The sequence below is a fragment of the Falco peregrinus genome, chromosome 13 (assembly GCF_023634155.1).
Source record: "Falco peregrinus isolate bFalPer1 chromosome 13, bFalPer1.pri, whole genome shotgun sequence".
Classification (NCBI taxonomy): Eukaryota; Metazoa; Chordata; class Aves; order Falconiformes; family Falconidae; genus Falco; species Falco peregrinus.
In genome coordinates this window covers 2,190,875-2,211,464 of record NC_073733.1, presented here as the reverse complement: position 1 = coordinate 2,211,464, position 20,590 = coordinate 2,190,875, and the positions used below count along the sequence as shown (strand labels likewise).

The following is a 20,590-nucleotide window of genomic DNA, read 5'->3' as shown; positions in this document are numbered from 1 at the left end:
CAGTGTCCAGTGTGCACCAGCACTGCTGCTTGCCCTTCAGCACGAGTCACACCTGCCTCTGGACATTAAACACGGGCAGCCATGATCAGGACAAGGCAACTCCTTCTTTCTTACATTTTCCTTGCTTGCTCTAATCTATCACTGTTATCCCAGTCTTGACTTACTGGAGAACTTCCAGTTTGCCCATACTAAGCCATTCCCCATTCTTCTGTGGCTAACGGGGCTCCAGCTGCCCCTCCTGTAACCAGGCAGCAGCCGTGTGCCGAGTGGGTACATCCCATGCTGCTGCTGGTGCAAGGCAAAGGGGATTTCTTTCCTCGTGTGAGCAAGGAGGCTGAAGGAAATTCACAGCAGGACCAAGGAGGACTGGGACCCTCTGTTCATTTTTGGAACAGCAGTGCCCACGCATAACTGGTCATCTAATAGTCCAGAGCAAGTCCTTCCTAGGAAGTCCTGGCTGCCACCTCTTTTTTAGGAGCAATGGCAGGAGCCATCCATTAAACACTGAAATGGTTGGGGATTCTGGGAATGCAGGCTGTTTAAGCACTGAAAATAAGATTCGACATCAAATGATGAGTACAAGTCCCTGCAGCAGAAAATTAAATAGCTTAAATTCTCTGCTGTGCCCTGCGGCAAAAGCAGCTTTCTGTTCCCTGTGTTGGGAAGGAAAAGAAAATCAAACTACTGCAAATTGCTAATCTTGATCAGGGAATGGCAACCAGACACTCCAGACTGTGTATGGTTTTCATTCCTTCAGCCTGAATGTTAAAATGATCAACTGCATTTGGAATTGGGTGGAAAAATTAATGCAAGGCACACTGTATTTCCACACTTGTATTTCCCTTTTCTTTATTTGCTCATTTGCACATAAAATTTCCTAATTTCTTTTTGCACCCCTGCATTTTGAAAAGTAACTCGTTAGGACTATGAGTTTGCAGCAAATGAGATTAATTGGTCAGTTGCATCACTTACAGCTGCTTCATTCTGTTTGCCGATGCCGGCAGGGACATGCATGCCAGCCATGGCTGGATTTATCAAGGTTTGTTTGGGTTTTTTTCTTACCCAGCCTTCTGAAGGCTAGACATACCCTCTGCTTAAAATAAAAGCTTTGATTCCTCGGTGTCTACACCAGCCATGAGACTCAAGGGAAATAATCCAGGGGAGTGATCAGTTTGGGCACTGGTGCCTGAGACTGCAGTGCTATAGGGCAGCTTTCTGCGAGCTCCTGGGGCTGCCTGAATAAAGCCAGAAATCCTATAGTAACTCCTTCTTTCCTATTTTATTCCTGAATTTTTCTTTTAGTCAAGCAGAATGGTCTTAAAAATATCTCCCTGCTCCCAGTGGCATCAGGGCTTATGTGCCAGGCTGGCATCTGGGCGAGCTACTCTCCTTAACCATGTTCTTGCAACGGAGACATTTCCCCCTCGCGCTCCCTGTAATGCCCATGAATAATAATGAAGGCATGCGCAGCCAGCTGGAAGAGAAGAAAATCTGCTCCACAAGCAAGAAGAGGTTAAGAAGACCCAGTTTATGGAAATAATATGAAATCATGAATGGAAGCCCTGGCATAACACCTTTAGTGTCTTGCAGTAAATGATACTGTGTTAATGCAGTCCTGCTATCAGGCGTGATCGTATTTTTCTCCTTTCCGTAATGCTTGCCCCATCTAATTTACCCTCCAGAGTGCACACAATGTCCTTGAAGGTCACAAATTAAATAAGTTGTTTTTTCCAAGGCACCAAACACAGCAGGTACATCGATAGAGCTTTACTGGGGCACGCTGGGCACCCAGACATGACACCAGGGCATTGACTTGGAGCATGCACTAGCTTACTGACCTAACCAGCCACGGTCCCACTGTAACATGCTGGAGAAGGAGAAGTGACTGTAGTTCAGTGCAGGCTGTGACTCGCAGTGTCCCCTGTACCCATCAACACCTGGGAAGTGAATATTTCAATTAAACCATTGCCACTTCCCAGTGACTGCAGCTTTTCAAGCCCTTGCTCTGCCAGTTCAGATGGGTGCTGAGGCAGAGAAGTGTGGCATGAGTAGATGTCAATGACATCAAAAAACATAAGCGGGTGCAGAGGTTTGGGATAGAGCTTCTCAGTGAATGATCAGGATTACTCAATGGGAACAGGGCACATCCAGAGCTGCAAAACCTGATTCTGAAGCTAAATATGAAGGCAACGTGCGGGCTGCACCAGAAATGGGTCTGTCTGCCTTCTTCCTGGCTGAGGTCACCCTGTGCAATTCAGCTCCAGCATCCCAGGCCGCTCCTGGCACCAGCTGAATGCCAAAGTACCATCGTTGCCTTTCAAAGGTGTCAATGGTTCAAGCCCCAGATATGTTCAAGGCTCAGATTTCTGCACTGGCAGTTTCTGAAGCCAAGGCTGAAGCCCACGTGAGCTAGGACCAGGGCATTTGCTCCTTGGGTTATGGCCATGGGACTTCCAGAGATTAGGCAAACAGAGAGCTCTCATTTCCTCTAAAATACTTCTACCGAACAAGTGTATCAGGCTTCGTCCCCAGCTGAGGACCACAAAGAACAGATGGAAGGACCAACCCTTCCACCTGGGCCATGAGAGTGATCCTTAAGGTATCATTCACACTGCTGCCCCACAGCTGGAACTTGAGACTGCTTCTCCGTGCCACTCTCCAAGTCCTCATACCTAGCTCCTGGCTCTGGCTCCTCTCTGGATTATTGCTCCAGCAGGCATGTCAGTCATTGTGGGCTAGCACTCACACCAATGCCTGTCCCAAAATGCCTATGGTCACCAAATCCATGGTTGGGATTGGAAGAGACCTTAAAGCCCATCTAGTTCCAACCCCCTGCCGTGGCCAGGGACACCTCCCCCCAGCCCAGGCTGCTCCCAGCCCCGTCCAGCCTGGCCTTGGGCACTGCCGGGGATGGGGCACCCACAGCTGCTCTGGGCAGCCTGGGCCACTGTCTCACCACCCCCACGGTTAAGAATTTCTGCCTTGTATCTAATCCAAACTGACCCTCTTTCAGTTTAAAGCCGTTACCCCTTGTCCTGCCACTACAGGCCCTACTAAAATGTCTGTCCCCATCCTTCTGATAAGCTCCTTTAACTACTGGCAGGCTGCTCTGTGGTCTCCCCAGAGCTTTCTCTTCCCCAGGCTGAACCACCCCAGCCCAGCCTGTTTGCACGGGAGCGGTGCTCCAACCCTCTGAGCATCTTCGTGGCCTCCTCTGGACTCGCTCCAACGCATCCTTTGGTTTCAGCAGGACCTGGCTTTTGGTTAGTACGGAGGTATATCCCAAGGTGTTACCAGGAACCAGCACGAGGTTTCCTTTACGCTTAAAGCTAAATTATACATCATGATTATGTATCCTGCTTAACAAGGGCAGGTGCTGTGCCATTAGAATCCTGTCTGACTCCTCAATGTCTTGCAGTTTCTGAGACCCTTTGTTAAAGGAGGAGGACGAGGAAGACAGCGTCTGACTACAGGCTGAGCCACGGTTGTTCTCTGCTCAGCACTTTGACACTCTTTAACAGAATGAGGAGGAAAGGGAGGGCAGTTTCACCTTGCTTTGCTTTCGGTCTAACCCCACTTCACCCCAGCTGCTCAGCGCCCTGCCCGCCCTGGGCTGCACCTGGGCTCCACAGCGGCTGCGCGAGGGGTTTCCTGCCCCGACCTCAAGCCGGCGGCTCAGGGGCTTCGTTCAGGTTCTTCAGGCTTCCTGTTTTTCTCTGAAAGCTTTCATTTTACCAGCAAACTGTTTCCTGTTCTAAGGCTTCTTGCGACTGAAATCCTACAGTTTATCCCCAGCAAGACGTGGATGGTAAAGTCTTTGAGCGCTCTTCCTTTTGCTCACGCTCTCTCCCTCACTGTCAGCTGTCTGGATGGGTGATGTGCACCTCAGTGAAAATTTCAGGAAGGTTTCACTGAGATCTTTAAGTCTTACGGGCTGTCTACAAAATGGGGGGGTTAACTGGCTTGGCTACAGACAGCTTTTCAATTATATTCATGGAAAGTATTGTGCTTTCTGCATTAGCTTATCAGGGAGCAGGGAGCCCTCTATTACTTTAGCTTTCAATCATTTTCCTGTAGCTGTTGCTAAAGTGCTATTAGAAATGAATTAGTGAGTTCGAAAGCAATAGCGGTATAGACGGCCAGGTCTCCGGGCTGCCAGCCTGCCTGCCTCTGGAGGTGAATGCCATTAGAGAGACTGAAAAGCTGACAGGGATGGAGAAACCAAGATAACCTGGCAAGGGACTGCATTCAGAGAGATGCTATGGTGACAGAATCATTTTAGCAGTAAATGTCTTTTTTTTATATATATCACAGCCACGATGTAAAAAGTTTAAATAATTACGGATGTGATTTCAAGCTCATTAACTGTGTGGCTGAGCTGAAAGCCCTGTCACTAAGGGGAGGGAGCTGTTGAAGGTTTCGTTGTTTCAGTTCATTGCAGAGCAACCAGTAAATTCCAGTAACAATGAATGACTTAGAAAACATTCAGAGTGCGTGTTCTAAATATTATTTTCCTACAGTCTATATTTTTATATATCCCTAATTCTTACCATAATATTTTCATTAAATGTAACCTTCTAGTTGTAGCCACTTTGCTTATTCCCTCGCCACCCAGATCAAAGGCTGCGGTGTAACTGCTGGATGTTTCTGTGTATCTATATGTAAGACACAGGACACCAACTGCCATCTCCTCCCTGATAGTGCTGGGTTTAACTTTCAGTAGAAATACATCAACATGAGGCTTCGATCTGACTGGGAAGTTGTGTGAGAACTTTCCATTAAGAATATCGTGGATTAAAGAAAAGGAGTTTGTGAACAAGCAGCACATTCTTGCTAAAACCGCTGCTTCTGCTAGGATGATTGAAATAAATCCTTTCCTTCTTGCATTGGGCTGACCGGAATCAGTGTATTTCAGTACCTCAAACTGAACCAAGTTGTCTTGGTCCAGCCTAGCACTGAGCTGAGCTTGCAAGAGGTTGCAGTTGGCCACCCCTGTGCCCTCTGTGGGCTGGACTCGGAGGCAGGACTCTCCTGCCGTACCTGTGTCTGAGATCCCCTGCTGCTCTGAGCATGGCTTGTAAGAAGCCAGCCAGGAGACATCCTCTTGATTAGGTTGCTTTCTTACTGCACTTTCCTCATCTGCAAAGTGGCTGTCGTATTACTCTTGCAAAACTTCATGAGCTGCTGCAGTGGTTTAAAGCTGGATGCTGCAGTTTAAGTCATGCATATCGCAGCCATTCGGGGGCTGTGGAGAAGCACGTCCAGCTACGTTAGCAAACTGAGGGGGAGAAGAAGTTGGCGTTTGTTTCCTCTTAGACTATGAAACCAAAAAATTTGCACTTGTTCAGCTGGCTGGAGAACTCAGACGTGTTTCCATGAAGCACTTGCTCGCAGTGCCCAGCCAGGGGATACAGACCTGGCAGGCTGCAGGAGGGGCTCAGCCCCCGTGACAGACCGCACCAGGGCTTCCCATTCCCTCCCTGTTACCCACTTCTCCTTTCAGGTTAATTACCTGATTAACTTGAAGCCAGGGGAGCTCAAAAGAGTGGGGATCTCTGTGGGAGTTTAGCAGCTGCTGGCTCTTAGTATCCATTTGCAAGCATCTGAGCCCTGCGAGCACTTTCAGCTCTGCACAGGACTTTCCCCTTGCTGCTGGTGAGTCCAAGCCCAGGGGCCGAGGCCAGGGGCTCGGGAAGGCAGGGCAGCCACTCTGGGGGGGCATCTGCCCTGGTCTGTGTCATGCAAGGAGAGCAGAGGGGGACCTGTGGGAGGGGAACCGGGGATGGGAGGCAGGAGGGAAGCACCGGTGCCCTGAAGCTCCTCTCCCCCTGCTATTTGTCCAAAAAATGAGTCTTTCAGGGGACTGGGAAAGCAGTGGGGAATCCCAGAGCTGTCAGCCGAGGAGGAAGGAAGAGCAGCTGGAGGTCCACAGTGGTGAGAACTGCTGAGCAGAGCACAGACCGGGGCAGTGAGGGTGAGATTTGGGGAGACAAGGGCACAGCAAGGTGGGTGTGGGATGTGGTGGCAGGATGTGGCCAGGGAGGTGGCAGAGGCTGTGCACTGCCAGCCTCACACCATCTTGGCATGGGAGAGACAGCACAAGCTGCCTGCCTTCCCCTCCATGCCCACAGTGCAACCCTGTGAGCCCCTCTGAGCCCCCTCGCCAGCCAGGGCTCTGCTTTTGCTCCTGCAAGGTGCCTGCATCACCCCAGGTTCCATGAGCTGTGGCTCTGCATGCTCGGGCTGCTCAGCATGGCACAATGGCCTCAAGTTGCAGCAGGGGAGGTTTCAGTTGGGTATTCAGAAAAATGTCTTCACTGACAGGGCTGTCCAGCACTGGGACAGGCTGCCCAGGGAACTGGTGCAGTCACCATCCCTGGGGGTGTTTAAAAAATGCATAGGTGCTGTGCTTGGGGACGTGGTTTAGTGATGGACTTGGCAGTGCTGGGTTAATGGATGGACTTGATGGTTTTAAAGGCCTTTACCAACCTAAATGATTCTGTGATTCTATGATTCTAAGGCTGGCAAGGGAGCTGGACTGGCAAGCTGATCTGCCTTTGGAGGGTTGCTGTGTATTTCTGCTAAGCTAAAGCCCCCAGGATCTCCAAGAGGCAGGATGCCTCAGAGCAAAGCTCCCAACGTAGAGTTGCGGCTTCTTTATGGTTGGTTGTTGGTTTTTTTTTGCTTTTTTTCTTTCTTTTTTTTTTTTTTTTCAGCACTGACTTGCACAGTTAGGTATGCCCATCCCATGCTGATCGCAGGGCACCCCAGCACAGTTTGTGTGACCCAGTAGGGTGATTTCTCGAGCTGAAATAAGTGCTGAAACAACAGGGGCCAACAAAAGTAAGCAGGTGATGGATTGCTTGTAGCTGCTAACCTGTTTCGCCTGCCCGTGGACACGGTTCTGTTGCTCAAGACACTATGCTGGGTCAGAACCAAAAGGGAGTTTTTTTGAAGAAATTAGGGAAGTTTTATTGTGGAATTCAGACCAGCCAATTATAAAAGGCCCTTCTGGCTCCAAATTCACATCCATTAGTTAACACTTGTGCTGTCTGCAAAACAACAGAGGTGAAATTGGTGTGGGGAAGTGGTGTGCCGGGAGCTTGTGTGCAGATCATCTCCCCAGCCTGTCTGTGTGTCCCAGGAGGTGCTGGGCAGCCCACGGTGACCTCAAGCATCAGCGGGAGGCACACACAGCTACCACTTACTGTTGTGTTCAGGTATCGCCATGGCTTCTCTCTGGAGCTCGCTGGAAAAAGATGTGTTCAACCCGCAGAAAAAGAGGCTACTGGAAACCATTCATGTCTGGAAGACAGGGAAGAAGAAGAAGATGTCCATTCTCTGTGTCGTGGGTGAGAACCTCGGGGGCTGGGATGCTGGCTGAGCTGCAAACCCGGGAAGGTTTCTTGCAGCTCTAGTCAGAGAGTTTTGTCTCTCGTGGCTCTTTTCCTAATCTGGGAGAAAAGATAGGACCACTATTTGGAATGCTGTATTTCAGGATTAAATGAGGGAAATACTAATCCAAAGATAGGCACTGTGCCTGTCAGTGTAGTATGTCAAGAACTGGCAACAAAAGCACAAGTTTCCCTCTTGAGTGCCGGGTGATCTTTAGCTGGCTAGAGAGAGCTGGGGTCTGCAGGACTGCTCCCTCCACCAACCTAAGATTTTATTTTTTTTTTTACCATTTGCATCAAACCTGTCATTAGAGGTCAGCAACAAACCATTCTAACATGACACAGCATTACAGCCTCATTCTGTCTCTTCATAGTTTTGGTGAAAGTTTTATTGGTACCCAGACATTACACAGCGATTTGATTAGGATCCAAGGGTACAAGTGCTTTGGGAAATTATCCACCTCCTATGGTATATGCTTTTCTAGTTGCTCCATCACTCCTGAGACATTGTTAGCATAGATTTTTTGACAGACTTACAGGGGAGGGACTTCCCTGCCAATGAGCTTCTAGACAGTGTAGTCACCTGCCGCAGGATTAATTTCTGACAGCCTTAGCCATAGTGTTTGACCTAGATTATGTGCTTCAGCTCCCTCTGTAGTCAGCGGAGGCCAGCAGGGATATCTCCAAGGGTTGATGTAGCCACCCTGTATAACATCTAAAGTACACAAGTTACCCCTGGCGCTGTCCGTGTCAGCTTTCTGGAGGCACCTAGCTCATATGGGGGAATGAAATTGTAATAGCCAGAATGATGTACAGTGAGCGCCTCCCAGATGACCCAAGAGGTGACTGTAAGCTAATTGGCACTGGAACTGATTTTTGATGGGATATGTTAGTGTGGGTATCAGTCAAACAATGCAGTGCTTTTGGACCCTGTTGTAAAGCCAGCAACATGGTATGTAACCGTCATAAATCTCCTCACACCAGGGCGCCCGGTTTGCACCACATTTGGATCTTGCTGAAATACTACTTTTGCCTTGTGTAGAGCACAATGGCCTGGTTTAAAACCCTTTGACATTATTCGGAATCCCTCATTAGACTTCAGAGTACTCTGGATTAGACCCCAGAGAGGACTTCCCATATGTAAATACTCAATGAAAGGAAAGCCAGTAGAAACCCTGTAGTATCTCTCCATACAGCCGCAAGGCAAAATCAGTGTCTGTGTGTCCATCTGTACTTGTCCACCCACACTGAACTGTTGTGTACTGGGCTACCAATAATATTGTGTGTTGTTTGGGTTGTTTGTTTTTTTTTCCTCATCCTCAGTGGACACCTTTATGCCAATGCAGCCGTTTCTGGTGAGGGTCAAGACAGACCGAGGAGAGCAGTACAAGATAGCCTGCCGGTGGCCTTTAGCAGAGCTGAAGCTTGTGGATGGCAAGACCCTCAGTCAGGTAGGATTGATTTTCCTTCTGTGGCAAAAGGCAGAACTGATCTGGGGGAGGGTAAGATATGAGTATAGAGCTAGAGAGACCCAGGCCAGGATCCACAGGGGGATTTGTGTCCTCTGGACCTCGTCCCATATGTTTAGGTGGTGAGAAGAGCAGCAGAGGGGGTGTGTGCATGTGTGTGTGTGTGTGTGATTTCTAATATGAGAATGAACCAGCCCGAACAATGCTAATTTTGGGAAACAGCCACCAGTAAAAAAAATTTACAAGCCTTCTGCCTTCCCTCAGAGCTGCTTCCTAGAGTATGGTGAAGGGAGTTCTCTCCCTGTTTGGTTCCTCCTTCCTACATCAGTGCTTTTGGACTTGTTGCTCTTATGTTTTCCAGGGAGATGCCTGTGCCCAGGGCTGGGGCTGGCATGATTTCCTCCCTCCTAAGTCATCCCTCTCGAAGTTAGGAAATGTCAGGCTGGCCAAATACCTGCCTGGGTGAGCAGTGAGTGGGTGACTGCTGCACGGACACAGCTTCCATCAAAATCAGTGGTCAAACTCCCCTCCTTCCTCAGGCAGAGGACCTCCCGAAGCTCTTTGCAGGAGATGGGCTGCAAAGTACTGCTCTTGTCAGGTCTCCAGGATTTGCAGAGCACATTGTCAGGCCCATCTGTCGATCCATGTTGACAAAGCTTCTTGACAGACATTTGCATAGGGTATTTAAAGATTAAATGGAGGCATTTACTGAAAGAAGGATTATAGAGAGCTGGAGTCAGCGTGATTCTGTGCTTTTAGGGAGACATTAAGGCTTTTGGGAAAGAAAGCATGGACAAGATATTCGCTTTCTGCTGCTGGGGCTGGCAGTGTCATTAAAGTTGTTATAATTAGGGTTTTTTATTAATGTGAATGTTCTAGGGGCTTTGGCAAGGTGCCTGAGTTTTCACAAGCATAGAAACAAATGAGAAAAAGAACAGCTTTCCAGTTCTACATCCAGGGCAAATAAAGTACATCTGCACAGCACGTCAGAAAGGAAAATCACAACTGCAGGTTGGCAGGGCATCTTGATCCTGTGGGTAGAACAGAACTGATAACTCATAGTTTTACATTCTCCTGTAAACAGGGAAATTCATGCTTTCATCCTGCCTGAGCTTTCTTCTCGCAGATGAGCCACCAAGTCTTCTAAAGGCTTTAGCTCTGGAGGAGTTAGGATTAGAAGGTACCTCCAGGATTTTCCGTCCTTTCCCCTTCGTGTGCCATCCCAATGAGATAAACCGATCATATTCTATCTTAAAGTATCGGTGTATATTTGAACCCTCTCCTACTGGGAGTCAAATACAGAACTTGGTTGTCCCGATGGCTAAAGCCTTCTTATGACTCCCAGCCCATATTCCTGCCCACATCGTTCCTGTTTGCCCTTGTGCCGTGGCTGTCCTTTAGGTTAGACAGCTCTTCTCCTTTGCAGATACATTTTTAGATGGTGGTCACCTCCCCTATTAACCTTCCTTCTGGCGGGCTAAGTGGACTGGCCTCCTAGACTCCTCTTCTGTGCTGACTTCTCTCTTCCCTTCATCAGGCCTGGAGCCCTCTTCCTTGCTTCTTCCAGGCTGAATTGGTCTTTCTTGAAACAGAGGCATCCAGAGTTGTCCATATCCTTCCTGAAATGGGTCCTACTCACCAGGTGAAACTGCTGCACAAGGTCCCCAGGCAGAGGAGAGGCTGCACAGGCTGCAGCCAGGACATGTTGGCATCCTTCAGGGTCCCACCATGGAGACCCCAGCACACGGCAAGCACAGTGCAGCCCAGGGCCCAAGTCAGCACAGTTCTGCCCTGTCGCGTGGCTCGGCAGGTCCATGGAAATCAAAATACGAGCTCTCCTCTGCTGCTTAGCAGATAGTATCAACTACAGCCAAACCCTGGCTACTGAGTCAAATTCAGTGCAGACAGCAAGGGCTTGGTTGTCAGGTCTGCTCTGGTGCACTGGGAAGCCCTCTGCACCCTGGCACCAGCAAAGTACTGACACTGCAAGTCCGGCGGTGTTTAAAGCTACAGCTCCCCTGACCGAAACAGTATTAATATTTATGAAGCGATTAACGGATGCCTCCCTGCTTTAATAGCGCCTCATAAGGCATGCTATAAACCACGCACACTGGAAATCCCTTCCTCACACATCGCTGCTCCGTGCCGTTGCAGGGGCTGCTACCGAGCCTGCAGAGCAATGCGGGGGCGTGATGTATTGCTTCAAGGTGTTTAGAAACAACCCTTAAAGCATTGTAGGACTGCGTCAGTCCTCATAAACTCTATGTCTGTTATGATGATTAGTATCAATAATTACAAGTGCGGCTTCTAAGTTCTCCAGAAGGTGAGAGCAGGCTGTGCTGCAGAGCTAATGAGAGGATGCAGGAAGGAGTTTCTCTCTGTGGGATGCTCCTTGTTCAGCAGCCTCCCTTATTCTCCCCACCTAGTACCTCTTACTGGCAAAAACTAAGTCTCCTGTGGCTGTGGTTGCCCCTCCATGGGACTCCATCCTTTGGGCATGGACAGATGTAGAGAGATTGACACTTACACATGAAACAGTGTATGATGGAACATCCCCAAGATGAAAACAACATGGGGAAATGCCAAGAGTGCTTATTTTCCAGTCCATGCTCCTGTTCTTTCAGGTGATTTTCCCCTGCCAGGGAATGGGGCTGCTGGGAGGTGCCAGGTGAAGCACGTGTAATACCGCAGTGCTGCTGGGGGAAGTTCAGGACTGAGCTTGTGGAAGCCCATTTCTGTTTTTTTTTTCTGGGTGTTCCCAATTCTTGAGCAAAGAAAGGTTTGAGATTTCCGGTTGGTTGAGAACTACAGAGGGGAATATCTGCAGTGGGAGGCAGGATGAGTGCTGGGCTTACCCCAAATGCTTAACTCCAGTTGATTCAAGCACATCATTACACTGCAGAGTTTATTGCCACAGGATGCTGTGGATGCCGACGCTATGAATAAGATCAAAAAGCCATCAGAGGAAATCAGGGACAGTAGGTCCTTCAAGGGCTGTTAAACACAGTGCTGTGGATACAACCTTTGGCTCAGTGAGCTGCTAGATCATGGGCTGCTGGAGGCTGGCAGGGAATCCTGAAGGCAATATAACTGTGGACTTACCCTTTGAATGCTTTTTCTCCCAAGCATCTGTCATTGGCCACTGTCAAAATTCATCAGCGTTCGCACCCCCAAAACTGCAGTAAAGGGTGACGGATTTATATAATCTGAAAAGAGATCAGCGTGCTGGAGCAGGACGCTGCTGCTGGTTGATTGCTTGGTCTGACCCACTATGCGTGTCTTGGTGTCTACGTCTAGGGTTAGAATTGCTGTGCATCCTTTTATTTTCAGTGCTTTTATCATGCTTATGATTATTTGCCAAGTGCCATGAATCTACCTCTCAAATCCTGCCCCATTGCTTTGGGATAGCAGCAGAAGTCCAGGGAGAGATGTCTGTATCTTCAGGAATGAAACATGAAGAAGGATATGCTGTTAACGAGAGGAATCGCCTGCTGTCAGCTGGGAGATGGAGAGCTTGTCAGGGGATTCATTGATTGAAAGATTTCACATCAAACTTCTGACAGCAGTTACCCTGGGGACGGTACTCTTGGTGTCCATCATGTTGAGTGCTGCAAGGATCGTGGGGGCAATAGCCTGTTTTTAGCCCTTCATCAGATCTGAGTCTGACTATACCCATGCAGCTCCACCAAAACCAGTCTAGCCATTGGCATGATGTGGCCAGTAGCACCGGTCTCCCTGGGGTCACCTTCCCAGCATGTCCAGCCAGGCGTTTTGCCAGGTGGTCTCTGGGAGCTGTCAGGATCACCCCCCTGGCTGAAGGGACGGAGCTGCTTGTGCAGACAGAGCTCTCTCCTCTAAGCTCTGTGCTCGTCTCCACTCACAATGTGGCTTCCTGGGGCCACCAAAACCCCCAAAGCTTGAAAGTGCAGCGCAGGAGTGTATCTCCCTCCTTCAACTAGGAGGTGTTTCTTCTCCCGGCACACAAGGTGTTCTCACATCAGTACCTGACACTAACATGTGCTGCAAACCTATGCTGAGTGTATGTGGTGCGGCAAGTGTGTCTAATTGTTGTAGTAATTAACTGTTGGCATCTAGGCAAGCCTGGATTTTGATCTGCAGTTTGACAAGGTTTACAAGTGGACAGCTAGCAGCTTTGATGAGAAGAAAACCTTTATCAGATGCTTATGGAAGCTGAACCACCGATTCCTCGCCAGCTCTATCGCATTTGTGAATGTCCCCTCCTGTGTAGCAGAAGGTGATTAGTTCCCTTGTCGCACTCAGTGGTTTGGGATTTTTTTTGCATTATCACTGTTATCGCTTTAGGAACGGGAGGTGAATAAATTGCAAACAGTGCATGCAGGTGATGGGTGAAGCCGGGGTGGGTACCAGGGAGAGCTAAGCAGGAGCATCCATGCTTTGTGTGTCTGGAGGCACAGCCATCCAATTTATCCACTGACCCCTGCCATGGAGACACAGTGAGAGGCTGGGAGGGAAAACAGATGGACAGTTCATTTTATCTCCAGAGATGCTATCTGCACTCTGGGCTGGGGAAGGCAGGTAGTAAAGTGGTGGTAATGTCAGGCCAGGGGGAGACTGGCTGCCTGCCTGGTAACATTACCCCATAAAAAGATATATGGATATAAAAATACATTTTACTTGACAACACGTGACTATCAGTATATTTGATCAGAAGCAGCCTGTTCATCTCTGAAATTTGTCTCAGCTTTGTATAACATATCACCATGCCCCAACACACAGTCCTAGAGAGGTGAACAAGTGAAAACACAACCAAAGCCCAAATTGAATTTCAAATGTCTGTTTTGCTGCTCTTACAAAGCTGGCCCTTTATCCCACACACATCTTTCTTTGGTCCATGCTGTGACCTTATTCTAACTGACCATCAGACTAAGACCCCTGGACTCATGTCACTTGGACTCAGTGGGGGCCTTGGGGCTACCATTAGCAGGGCTAATAAAATGACACAGCTAGAAGGTTTTGGCTACCTCCACATCTCCTCCTGCCCACGCAGGGAGACAAAGGCCCCAAGAAGATAGGAAGGACACTGTGGAGGCTGAGAGCCAGGAGGAGCTCAGTGTGTACCAGGAGATGACACCAAGGGAAGCTGCTGATGTGTTGAAACTGATGGAGGAGTACGAGCCCCTTGTGAACAACTCGGTGGCCTTTGCAGAGCAGCTGACCAATGATCTCCATGTGCTGGATGAGGTAAGGGGGCCAAGGGCTGTGACTCAACTGAAAAAAAGGTGTCTGGCTTTTGGGGGCACTGGGTTAGTCTCTGGGTTTTGCTCTTTCGTTTGCTGTGAGCACTTGATCCGAGCAAAAGTCATCTTGCTGTTGTGCTGCTTCAGCTCAAAAGGCATCTCATGTGCAAGCCCAGAGGATGCTGCTGCTCCTCCCCTCGCGAAGGTAGGTGTTTGTCCCCCTGTGCATGGTGCCAGCGCTGAACAAGGAGCTGCAGCCTGGCAGCCAGGCACCAAATGTCTGTCTCTGCTGAGCTTAACTGCCCCTTGACGTTGGCTTGAGTGGTGCCTCTCCCACGGATGCAGGGGCTGACCAGCTTGGGGCAGGTGAAGCCCACTGCCAGTTTTGCAAAGCAGTAAAACAAACTAGTGGCACAGATCCAGCTGCAGGGAAGGACAGGGAGCCCAGCTGCGTGAGGACGTGGAGCTGTGAGGGGCTGCAATGTCTGGGAGCAGCGCAGGGATGGGTGAGGGTCTGGCTGCGGGGCAAAGTGAAGCTGGGGTGTTCTGGGGCTGGCTGAGGGACATGGATGAGGCTGGGGAGCTCTGGGGTCTCTGCTGCATTGTGCAGAATGTCTCTATGTCCCGTGTAGTGTAGATTAGGACCATCGTTTCTGTAGCCAGCAGCGCAGAAGGAATTTGCTTTTGGGTGTTGCCTTGCTGCTAGGTCTGCAAGCTGTGCCGGAGCCAGGTCAGTGGTCAGCAGCGACCCTGAGCAATCCCAGTCTTAACCTCATCTGGAAATGATTTACAGGACTGTTCCAAAGGGAAAACGCGGTGGCAATGCCCGCACTGTGTCTTCCCCTCCCTGCCTGCATGGGGCTGCGTGTCCCCCAGGGAAGGTTAGCCTGCCAGACACCTCGGGGCACAGAGCGCTCCCAGGTTCCTGCCAAATCCACAGCCAGGTCTGCAGCTCACAGCGTGCTTGGTCCAGCATGGCCATCGGCAAGCAGGACATGCCGAAGCAGTGGGCATGGGTCCTGCCACGTTGCCATGAAGGCTATCACAGAAACATCAAAAATCGTATTATTTCGGGTGGGTTTTTTCTTTCACTTGAGCACAAGCACATTAGTTACCTTGGGAAGGGGAGAACAGAGAAAAGCTGAGTAGGAAGGACAAAGGCTGCTGAGTAGGGAGGGAGGGGATGAAAGTGCATATAAAAAAGCAGGGGGTGATGAAGAGGGATGCCTGGAAGAAAAGGAAAGGGCCAGCAATGATCTCTACAGAAGGAGAAGCAACAGCCAGGGAGAAAAAAAAGGGGGTGGGGGGGTGGAGGGGGAAATGAAACTGAGCTGGAAGAAGATAAAAAGTAAAAGATAAACTGTAGTAGAAAGGGCCAATGGAGAAGGCACACATTATTTTCAGACTATTGAGCTTTATTTAGTTTATTAGAGTTGCTGTATTTTATTGCATTCCTGCAGAGGATAACTTGTTTCTTTGAGTGCTGGAGCAAAATAATGAGATAGTTGCTTTAGCATTTATCTTATGCTAATATAGCTGGTGCTAGAATTTTATGGGTAGGTAACTGAAGAGCAAAGGGAAAGAAATAAGCCAAAGGAAATATCCTAAAACATACAAGAAAACCACAGACCCTAAATCCAACCTTCTTTAGCTCCAGTATTTGCTGTAATCCCAGTTTGTATTGATATATGACTTTGTACACTTGGAAATTCAGTAGTTAATCTGGAAGACCAAACTCCTGAGGTCTGCTCCTGCTTGCTCTTGGCAAGTCATACAGGCACTTTGTGACTCTGTTTCCCAGCTGTAAAATACTCTCTATGAGAGTAACTAATAGATGTCTGTTGAGTTCTTTGATATGAAAGGTGCTGTCAAATACATTATTTTAATACCCTCTAATGAATGTCACTTATTTCTAATACACATCGATTAATGAGATGTTTATATTTCTAAAGCTTAATGTATGGTATTAAGTGCTAATAATACCAGCAAGTTAGACTAGCACATGCATATATTTAAATGTTTTTCCCCACATCCCAGTGATAACACCTTGTCCTCCTCTTATAATACTAATCACCGTCTCCTCACCCATCTTCTGGGGATGCAGAACACTGCACCAACAGTGAGAAAGCTGCTTTGGAGGAAAGTAAAGCACAGCCAGGGCACCTGGGAGGTTGGCAGCTCTGATTTTTACATTGGTATTCCTCAGTACTTGCAGGGTTCCAGCACCTGCTGAAACACAGGCAGCTCCCGGCAGCTTTGTGCTGCCTTCAGCAGGAGAGCGATTACCCTCAGCTGAGTGGACGCTCCGGAGAGCCCGTCCTGCCAGCAGCTGCCCTGCCAGTGTCACCAGTGATGCTCTGCTCTAGGCAAACCCCCGCGGGTCTGTTAAGCCCTAATCAGACGATCTGAAGGCGCAGCGGTGCCAGGCTTGCGGGAGGTTTATGGCTGTAATTTAGGAACATTTAATAAAATGTGAAGCTCCGGGCAGAGCCTGTGGCCACAGGCCAGAGTCCCTGGTGTGCGGCTGGAAAGCAGCATCAGGAGCGGGGCTGTTTGCTCCTTCCCAGGTCACTCGTGCCAGCCTGCGCAGGCTGGTTGGGCTCCGGGCAAAAGGAGCATTCGCTGAGCATCGGTGGTGCTTTCAGATGACTATCTGCGCGCATTAGCAAGCCCTGCTTCAAATCCGACTGCTGAGCCTGCCGGCACGTGAACCCTCAGCCTGCGCTGCCACCGCCGGGCTCCCCGAGGGAAAGCTGTGTCACTCTGCAGTGGGGTTGGTCCATCCCTACCCTTCGATGGAGGTGCTTTGCTGGCTTTGCTACGGCAACAGGCTTTTCCTTGCTACAGAATTCCTCTGACCTTTCCCACAGCCTTTGTGAATCTGCCTGCCTCCGAAGCCATTCCCCACAGTCCTTGCTCCCACGCTTCCCTAAAACGGCACCACGTGTGTCACAGGAGAGTGTAGTCCATGCTGTGGCAGTGAGGCCGAAGCCACTCGCTCCAGGTGTGTGCTCAGAGTGGCTCTCACATGCTTCAGGAGCACCTCCGTGCTGCTCTAGCATCATGCCCTGCAGGTGGCACCTGAGCTGCCAGCTCGTTTTTATCCTGATGATAGCCATGCAGGTGGAGCTTGCAGAAGAGAAAGTCCTTTACACAGGGACTGTAGGTGCCCAGCAACTACAGGGCTTTCAGACATGTTCCTAATTCGGACCACAGGGCAGGTCCAAGCTACACTAACCTGACTTGGGTTGACAAGACTTTGCTTCTCTTCCTCCTATCTAGTGATGAATTTGGCAGTGCAGGGTTAACAGTTGGGCTGGATCATCTCAGAGGTCTTTTCCAGCCCTCTATGATTCCATCATTTCCCACCTGCAAGCCGAGTCTGGGGTGTACTGAGGGTGCCGATGCTTCCATTGTTTGTTTTCAGAAGGCATCAAATAATTGAAATATCAGAAAAGACAAACTTTAAAATCTTTATTAACAGAGAAAAATAGCAGCCTGGAAGCCTCCCGCCCATGTCTATTGATTGTTTTCTTTGATATCCTGCATGGTACATAGGCCCTGAAAATGATACAATTAACATTTGGAAGCAGTTAATCTCTAGCGGAGCCTGTCAGCAGCGATTAACGTGCCGTTGTATCTCTACCACCCATCAAAACAAACGCCTGACACCTCCCTAGGCAAACTGTGCCTTCAGTTTCCGTATTGGAGACATATATATGTGCATGTCTCATGCATGATTTAGCTGTTTATTAATTCCAGTGCCAGAGCAGCTCAGCTGGGTAACACCCTGGCAGCAGTGGCAATGCCCAGAGCTGTGCTAAATGTGCTGTGACAGGCACTTGGCATGGCCATGGTCTGCATAAATGCATTAGAGCCAGACAGAAATGGCCAGTGCCTCAAAGCTGGCATGTTTTCTTACAAATATTGTAGGATGGACATGCAGGTCCTCAGGGGACTGTACCAGTTGTGGAGATTGAGGGTTGGAGAGTCCGTGCAGTGTCCACGTGGGACTTCCCTAGCGTACAGAGGGAAAAGTGGGGTGCAGAAGCCAGCAGGGCTTGGTGCCCTCTCCAGACCTACAGAGGCTGTGTTCTGCTTGTGGTTGGATTGGCCCAGCAGCTCCACAGTAAGCTCTTTGCCGTGGCAGATGAAAGTCCTCTGAGCCTACACCTTGCTTGGGGAAGGGTTTTGTTCTGCCCTGCACTTGGGACTTGCAGGTGGTTGCTGATGTAGAGTTTAGCCAAGTGCGAAGGTAAGACACTGGCCTCGTGCAGGTAGTGATGCAGGACAGCTGCAAGCATCTTGCACCTTACAGTGACAGGGTCTCTTCTTTGGCTTGGGAGGGTGAAGGTCAGGATATTTGACTCCGAGATGGTGGTGATCAGTCCCTGCTGCAGCGCTGAAGCCCTCTCTCTCCATTTCACAGGCCAACCTTAGAGCCATTATCTCTTCTGAGAAGCAGGTGACACAGCTGATGAGCTCCATCGATGAGGCCCTCGCAGAGGTGGCCCGAGTGGAGGAGACCTTGCAGATCTATGATGAGTTACTGGGAAGTGTGAAGCAGCAGATGGACCACATCCACCAGGAAAACTCCTTGCTCCATCACATCGTTGCCAACAAGACAAGGCTGATGGACAAGATCCTTTTCCTCACGGTATGTGGATTTGCAGACATAAATCTTCAGCCTGTTGAATTTATTGGAAAAAACTTCCAGCAAGCCTCAACTGCTGAAAACTATTATCTGTCTGCGAAGGCTACAGAGCTTCTCTGGCCTAGAAATGGGGACTTTGTTGTCTTGATAATGTGAGGATGGTCACGCAGCTGGGATGTACTACAGGTAGACGAGCAACAGACATGATGTGCACTGTGATCCAAGGCTGTAAGAGGGGTCTCTGGAAGTCCTCCTAGGCAAGGTTAGCCTCATATGATGTAATGTGAAGGACCTTCCAGACACAGCTCTGCAACCTTTCGCTTGAGATGCTGTGGTCTGCCTGTCAGTGTCAGGTTTGGGACCTTCTTACGCGCTCAGAGGCTGCTGGGGCAGTGTTTTTACCCTTGCAATCAAAGCACCAAGATCCTCCCAGCCTTGGGCCTTCAAATTCCAGGCATACCTATGTCTGTTTGTGGGGTTCTTGTGGAAGCCATTGCCACTGAGGGTAGCTGCCTCCCTCCTCCCTTCACTTGGTAGCTTTCAGTTTATATCTTTGTGCTATGGAAAACCAGCTTTTATTAGCAGCTAATAGTAATTTCAATAGGCAATAATCATTACCCAGGACTATGCAAGCCCAATACTTAATGAGCAATTAGAGCCAGAGTATGCAACACTCACCCCTGGCCAAAGCCTGTTCCCATCAGCACTCATAACCTCACATGCAGAGAAATTGCTGGGGGCTCTGCAGGGGTCCCAAGGCAAAGTGTGCATCTACTGTGGGAACAGCGTTCTGGGGGCTCCCTCTTGCCCTGGAGAGGCTGTTTGTCCAGGGACCCTGTTGCTTCTCATCCCACTTCCTCCTGATGGGAGTTTCCCCATTCCTTTTCTCTCCTTTCCTTTCTTTTTTTTTTTTTTTTTTTCTTCCCCCACCCACCCTCAAAGGTAACTTAACCGTTAAGTCAGTGTCTGTTATCAGCTGTGGACTGTGCAGGTCAGCCTGTCTCAGCATCCTTTGTGGGGAAAGGAGCTTTCCTCTGCAGTACCTCACAGCCACAGAGATGCTGGTGCAGGGGACAGCACAGCCAGTGGAAAGACTTTGGATCAGCTCTGGGAATAAGGGAAAGCAAGTTATTTACAAGCGTAACATGCCATAAATGCTAGAATAGTGCTGTAGCAGCACAACTAATCCTCACTTCCACTGCTTACAGTGACCTCTGTGCCACTGACCTCTTCCTTTCTGAGTAACTCAGGCTGCACTTTCCTTAGCTTTTCCTTTCTCCTTCCCACCACTTTGCTGCCAGCAGTGATCCCAGAGGTGCCAGACCTTTGGAAACTCCTGCTGAGGTTTGCCAGGGCTTCCCTGCTGACCGCTGCCCTTGTCACTGTGCAGACCGCAGGTTTTGGTGGGGGTAGAGCAGCACGGTCTTCCTGACAGACACGTGCAGCCTGGCAGCTGAAGGTAGCACTTGGCTATTTCAAGCCAGCAGCCTCGTGGGTGGGATGGGAAGGGATGAGAAGCTGGCTGTGCTTGTACCTGCTGTCTTCTGGCTTTGTTTTCAGACCCACCTTGACCTCAGCAGGGACCACTGTGATGCTCTGAGCCGGGGAGACCTTTCCAGCCCCAGCAGAGTGAAAGCCTGCATTGCTGCAGCGGAGGCTTTATCTGGCTGCATGAGCATCGAGATACAGCCCAGTGAGTAGAAAGCAGAGACTTGTATCTGCAGACAGCAGAGCCACCGGCTCATCCACAGCCTGTGCTGCACACCCAGCACTATTCCACGCCAGCCTGAACCACTGAAGAGGGTATTCCCGGGGATTAGCTCACATGCTTGCCAGGCAGCCCTGCTTGGGCAA

At 49.6% G+C, this 20,590-nt stretch overlaps 1 protein-coding gene across 7 annotated transcripts in view; it reads left to right on the top strand.

Annotated features, from left to right (window-relative positions):
• The first annotated feature begins 3,650 nt into the window (after window positions 1-3,650).
• LOC101922350 (exocyst complex component 1-like) overlaps window positions 3,651-20,590 on the top strand; it is a 32,023-nt gene continuing 15,083 nt past the window's right edge. For 2 of the 7 annotated variants that reach the window (XM_055818100.1, XM_055818098.1), the window contains exons 1-9: window positions 3,656-3,808; window positions 5,504-5,655; window positions 6,521-6,662; window positions 7,221-7,352; window positions 8,718-8,845; window positions 12,959-13,118; window positions 13,893-14,086; window positions 18,512-18,739; window positions 20,297-20,429. In XM_055818100.1, the coding sequence (XP_055674075.1) occupies window positions 6,617-6,662; window positions 7,221-7,352; window positions 8,718-8,845; window positions 12,959-13,118; window positions 13,893-14,086; window positions 18,512-18,739; window positions 20,297-20,429 (1,021 nt within the window). In that variant the 5' untranslated portion in view covers window positions 3,656-3,808; window positions 5,504-5,655; window positions 6,521-6,616. Of the gene's footprint in view, window positions 3,809-5,503; window positions 5,656-6,520; window positions 6,663-7,144; window positions 7,353-8,717; window positions 8,846-12,958; window positions 13,119-13,892; window positions 14,087-18,511; window positions 18,740-20,296; window positions 20,430-20,590 lie in introns of all 7 variants that reach the window. The other 5 variants (XM_055818101.1, XM_055818104.1, XM_055818099.1 and 2 more) reach the window with 5 other exon arrangements.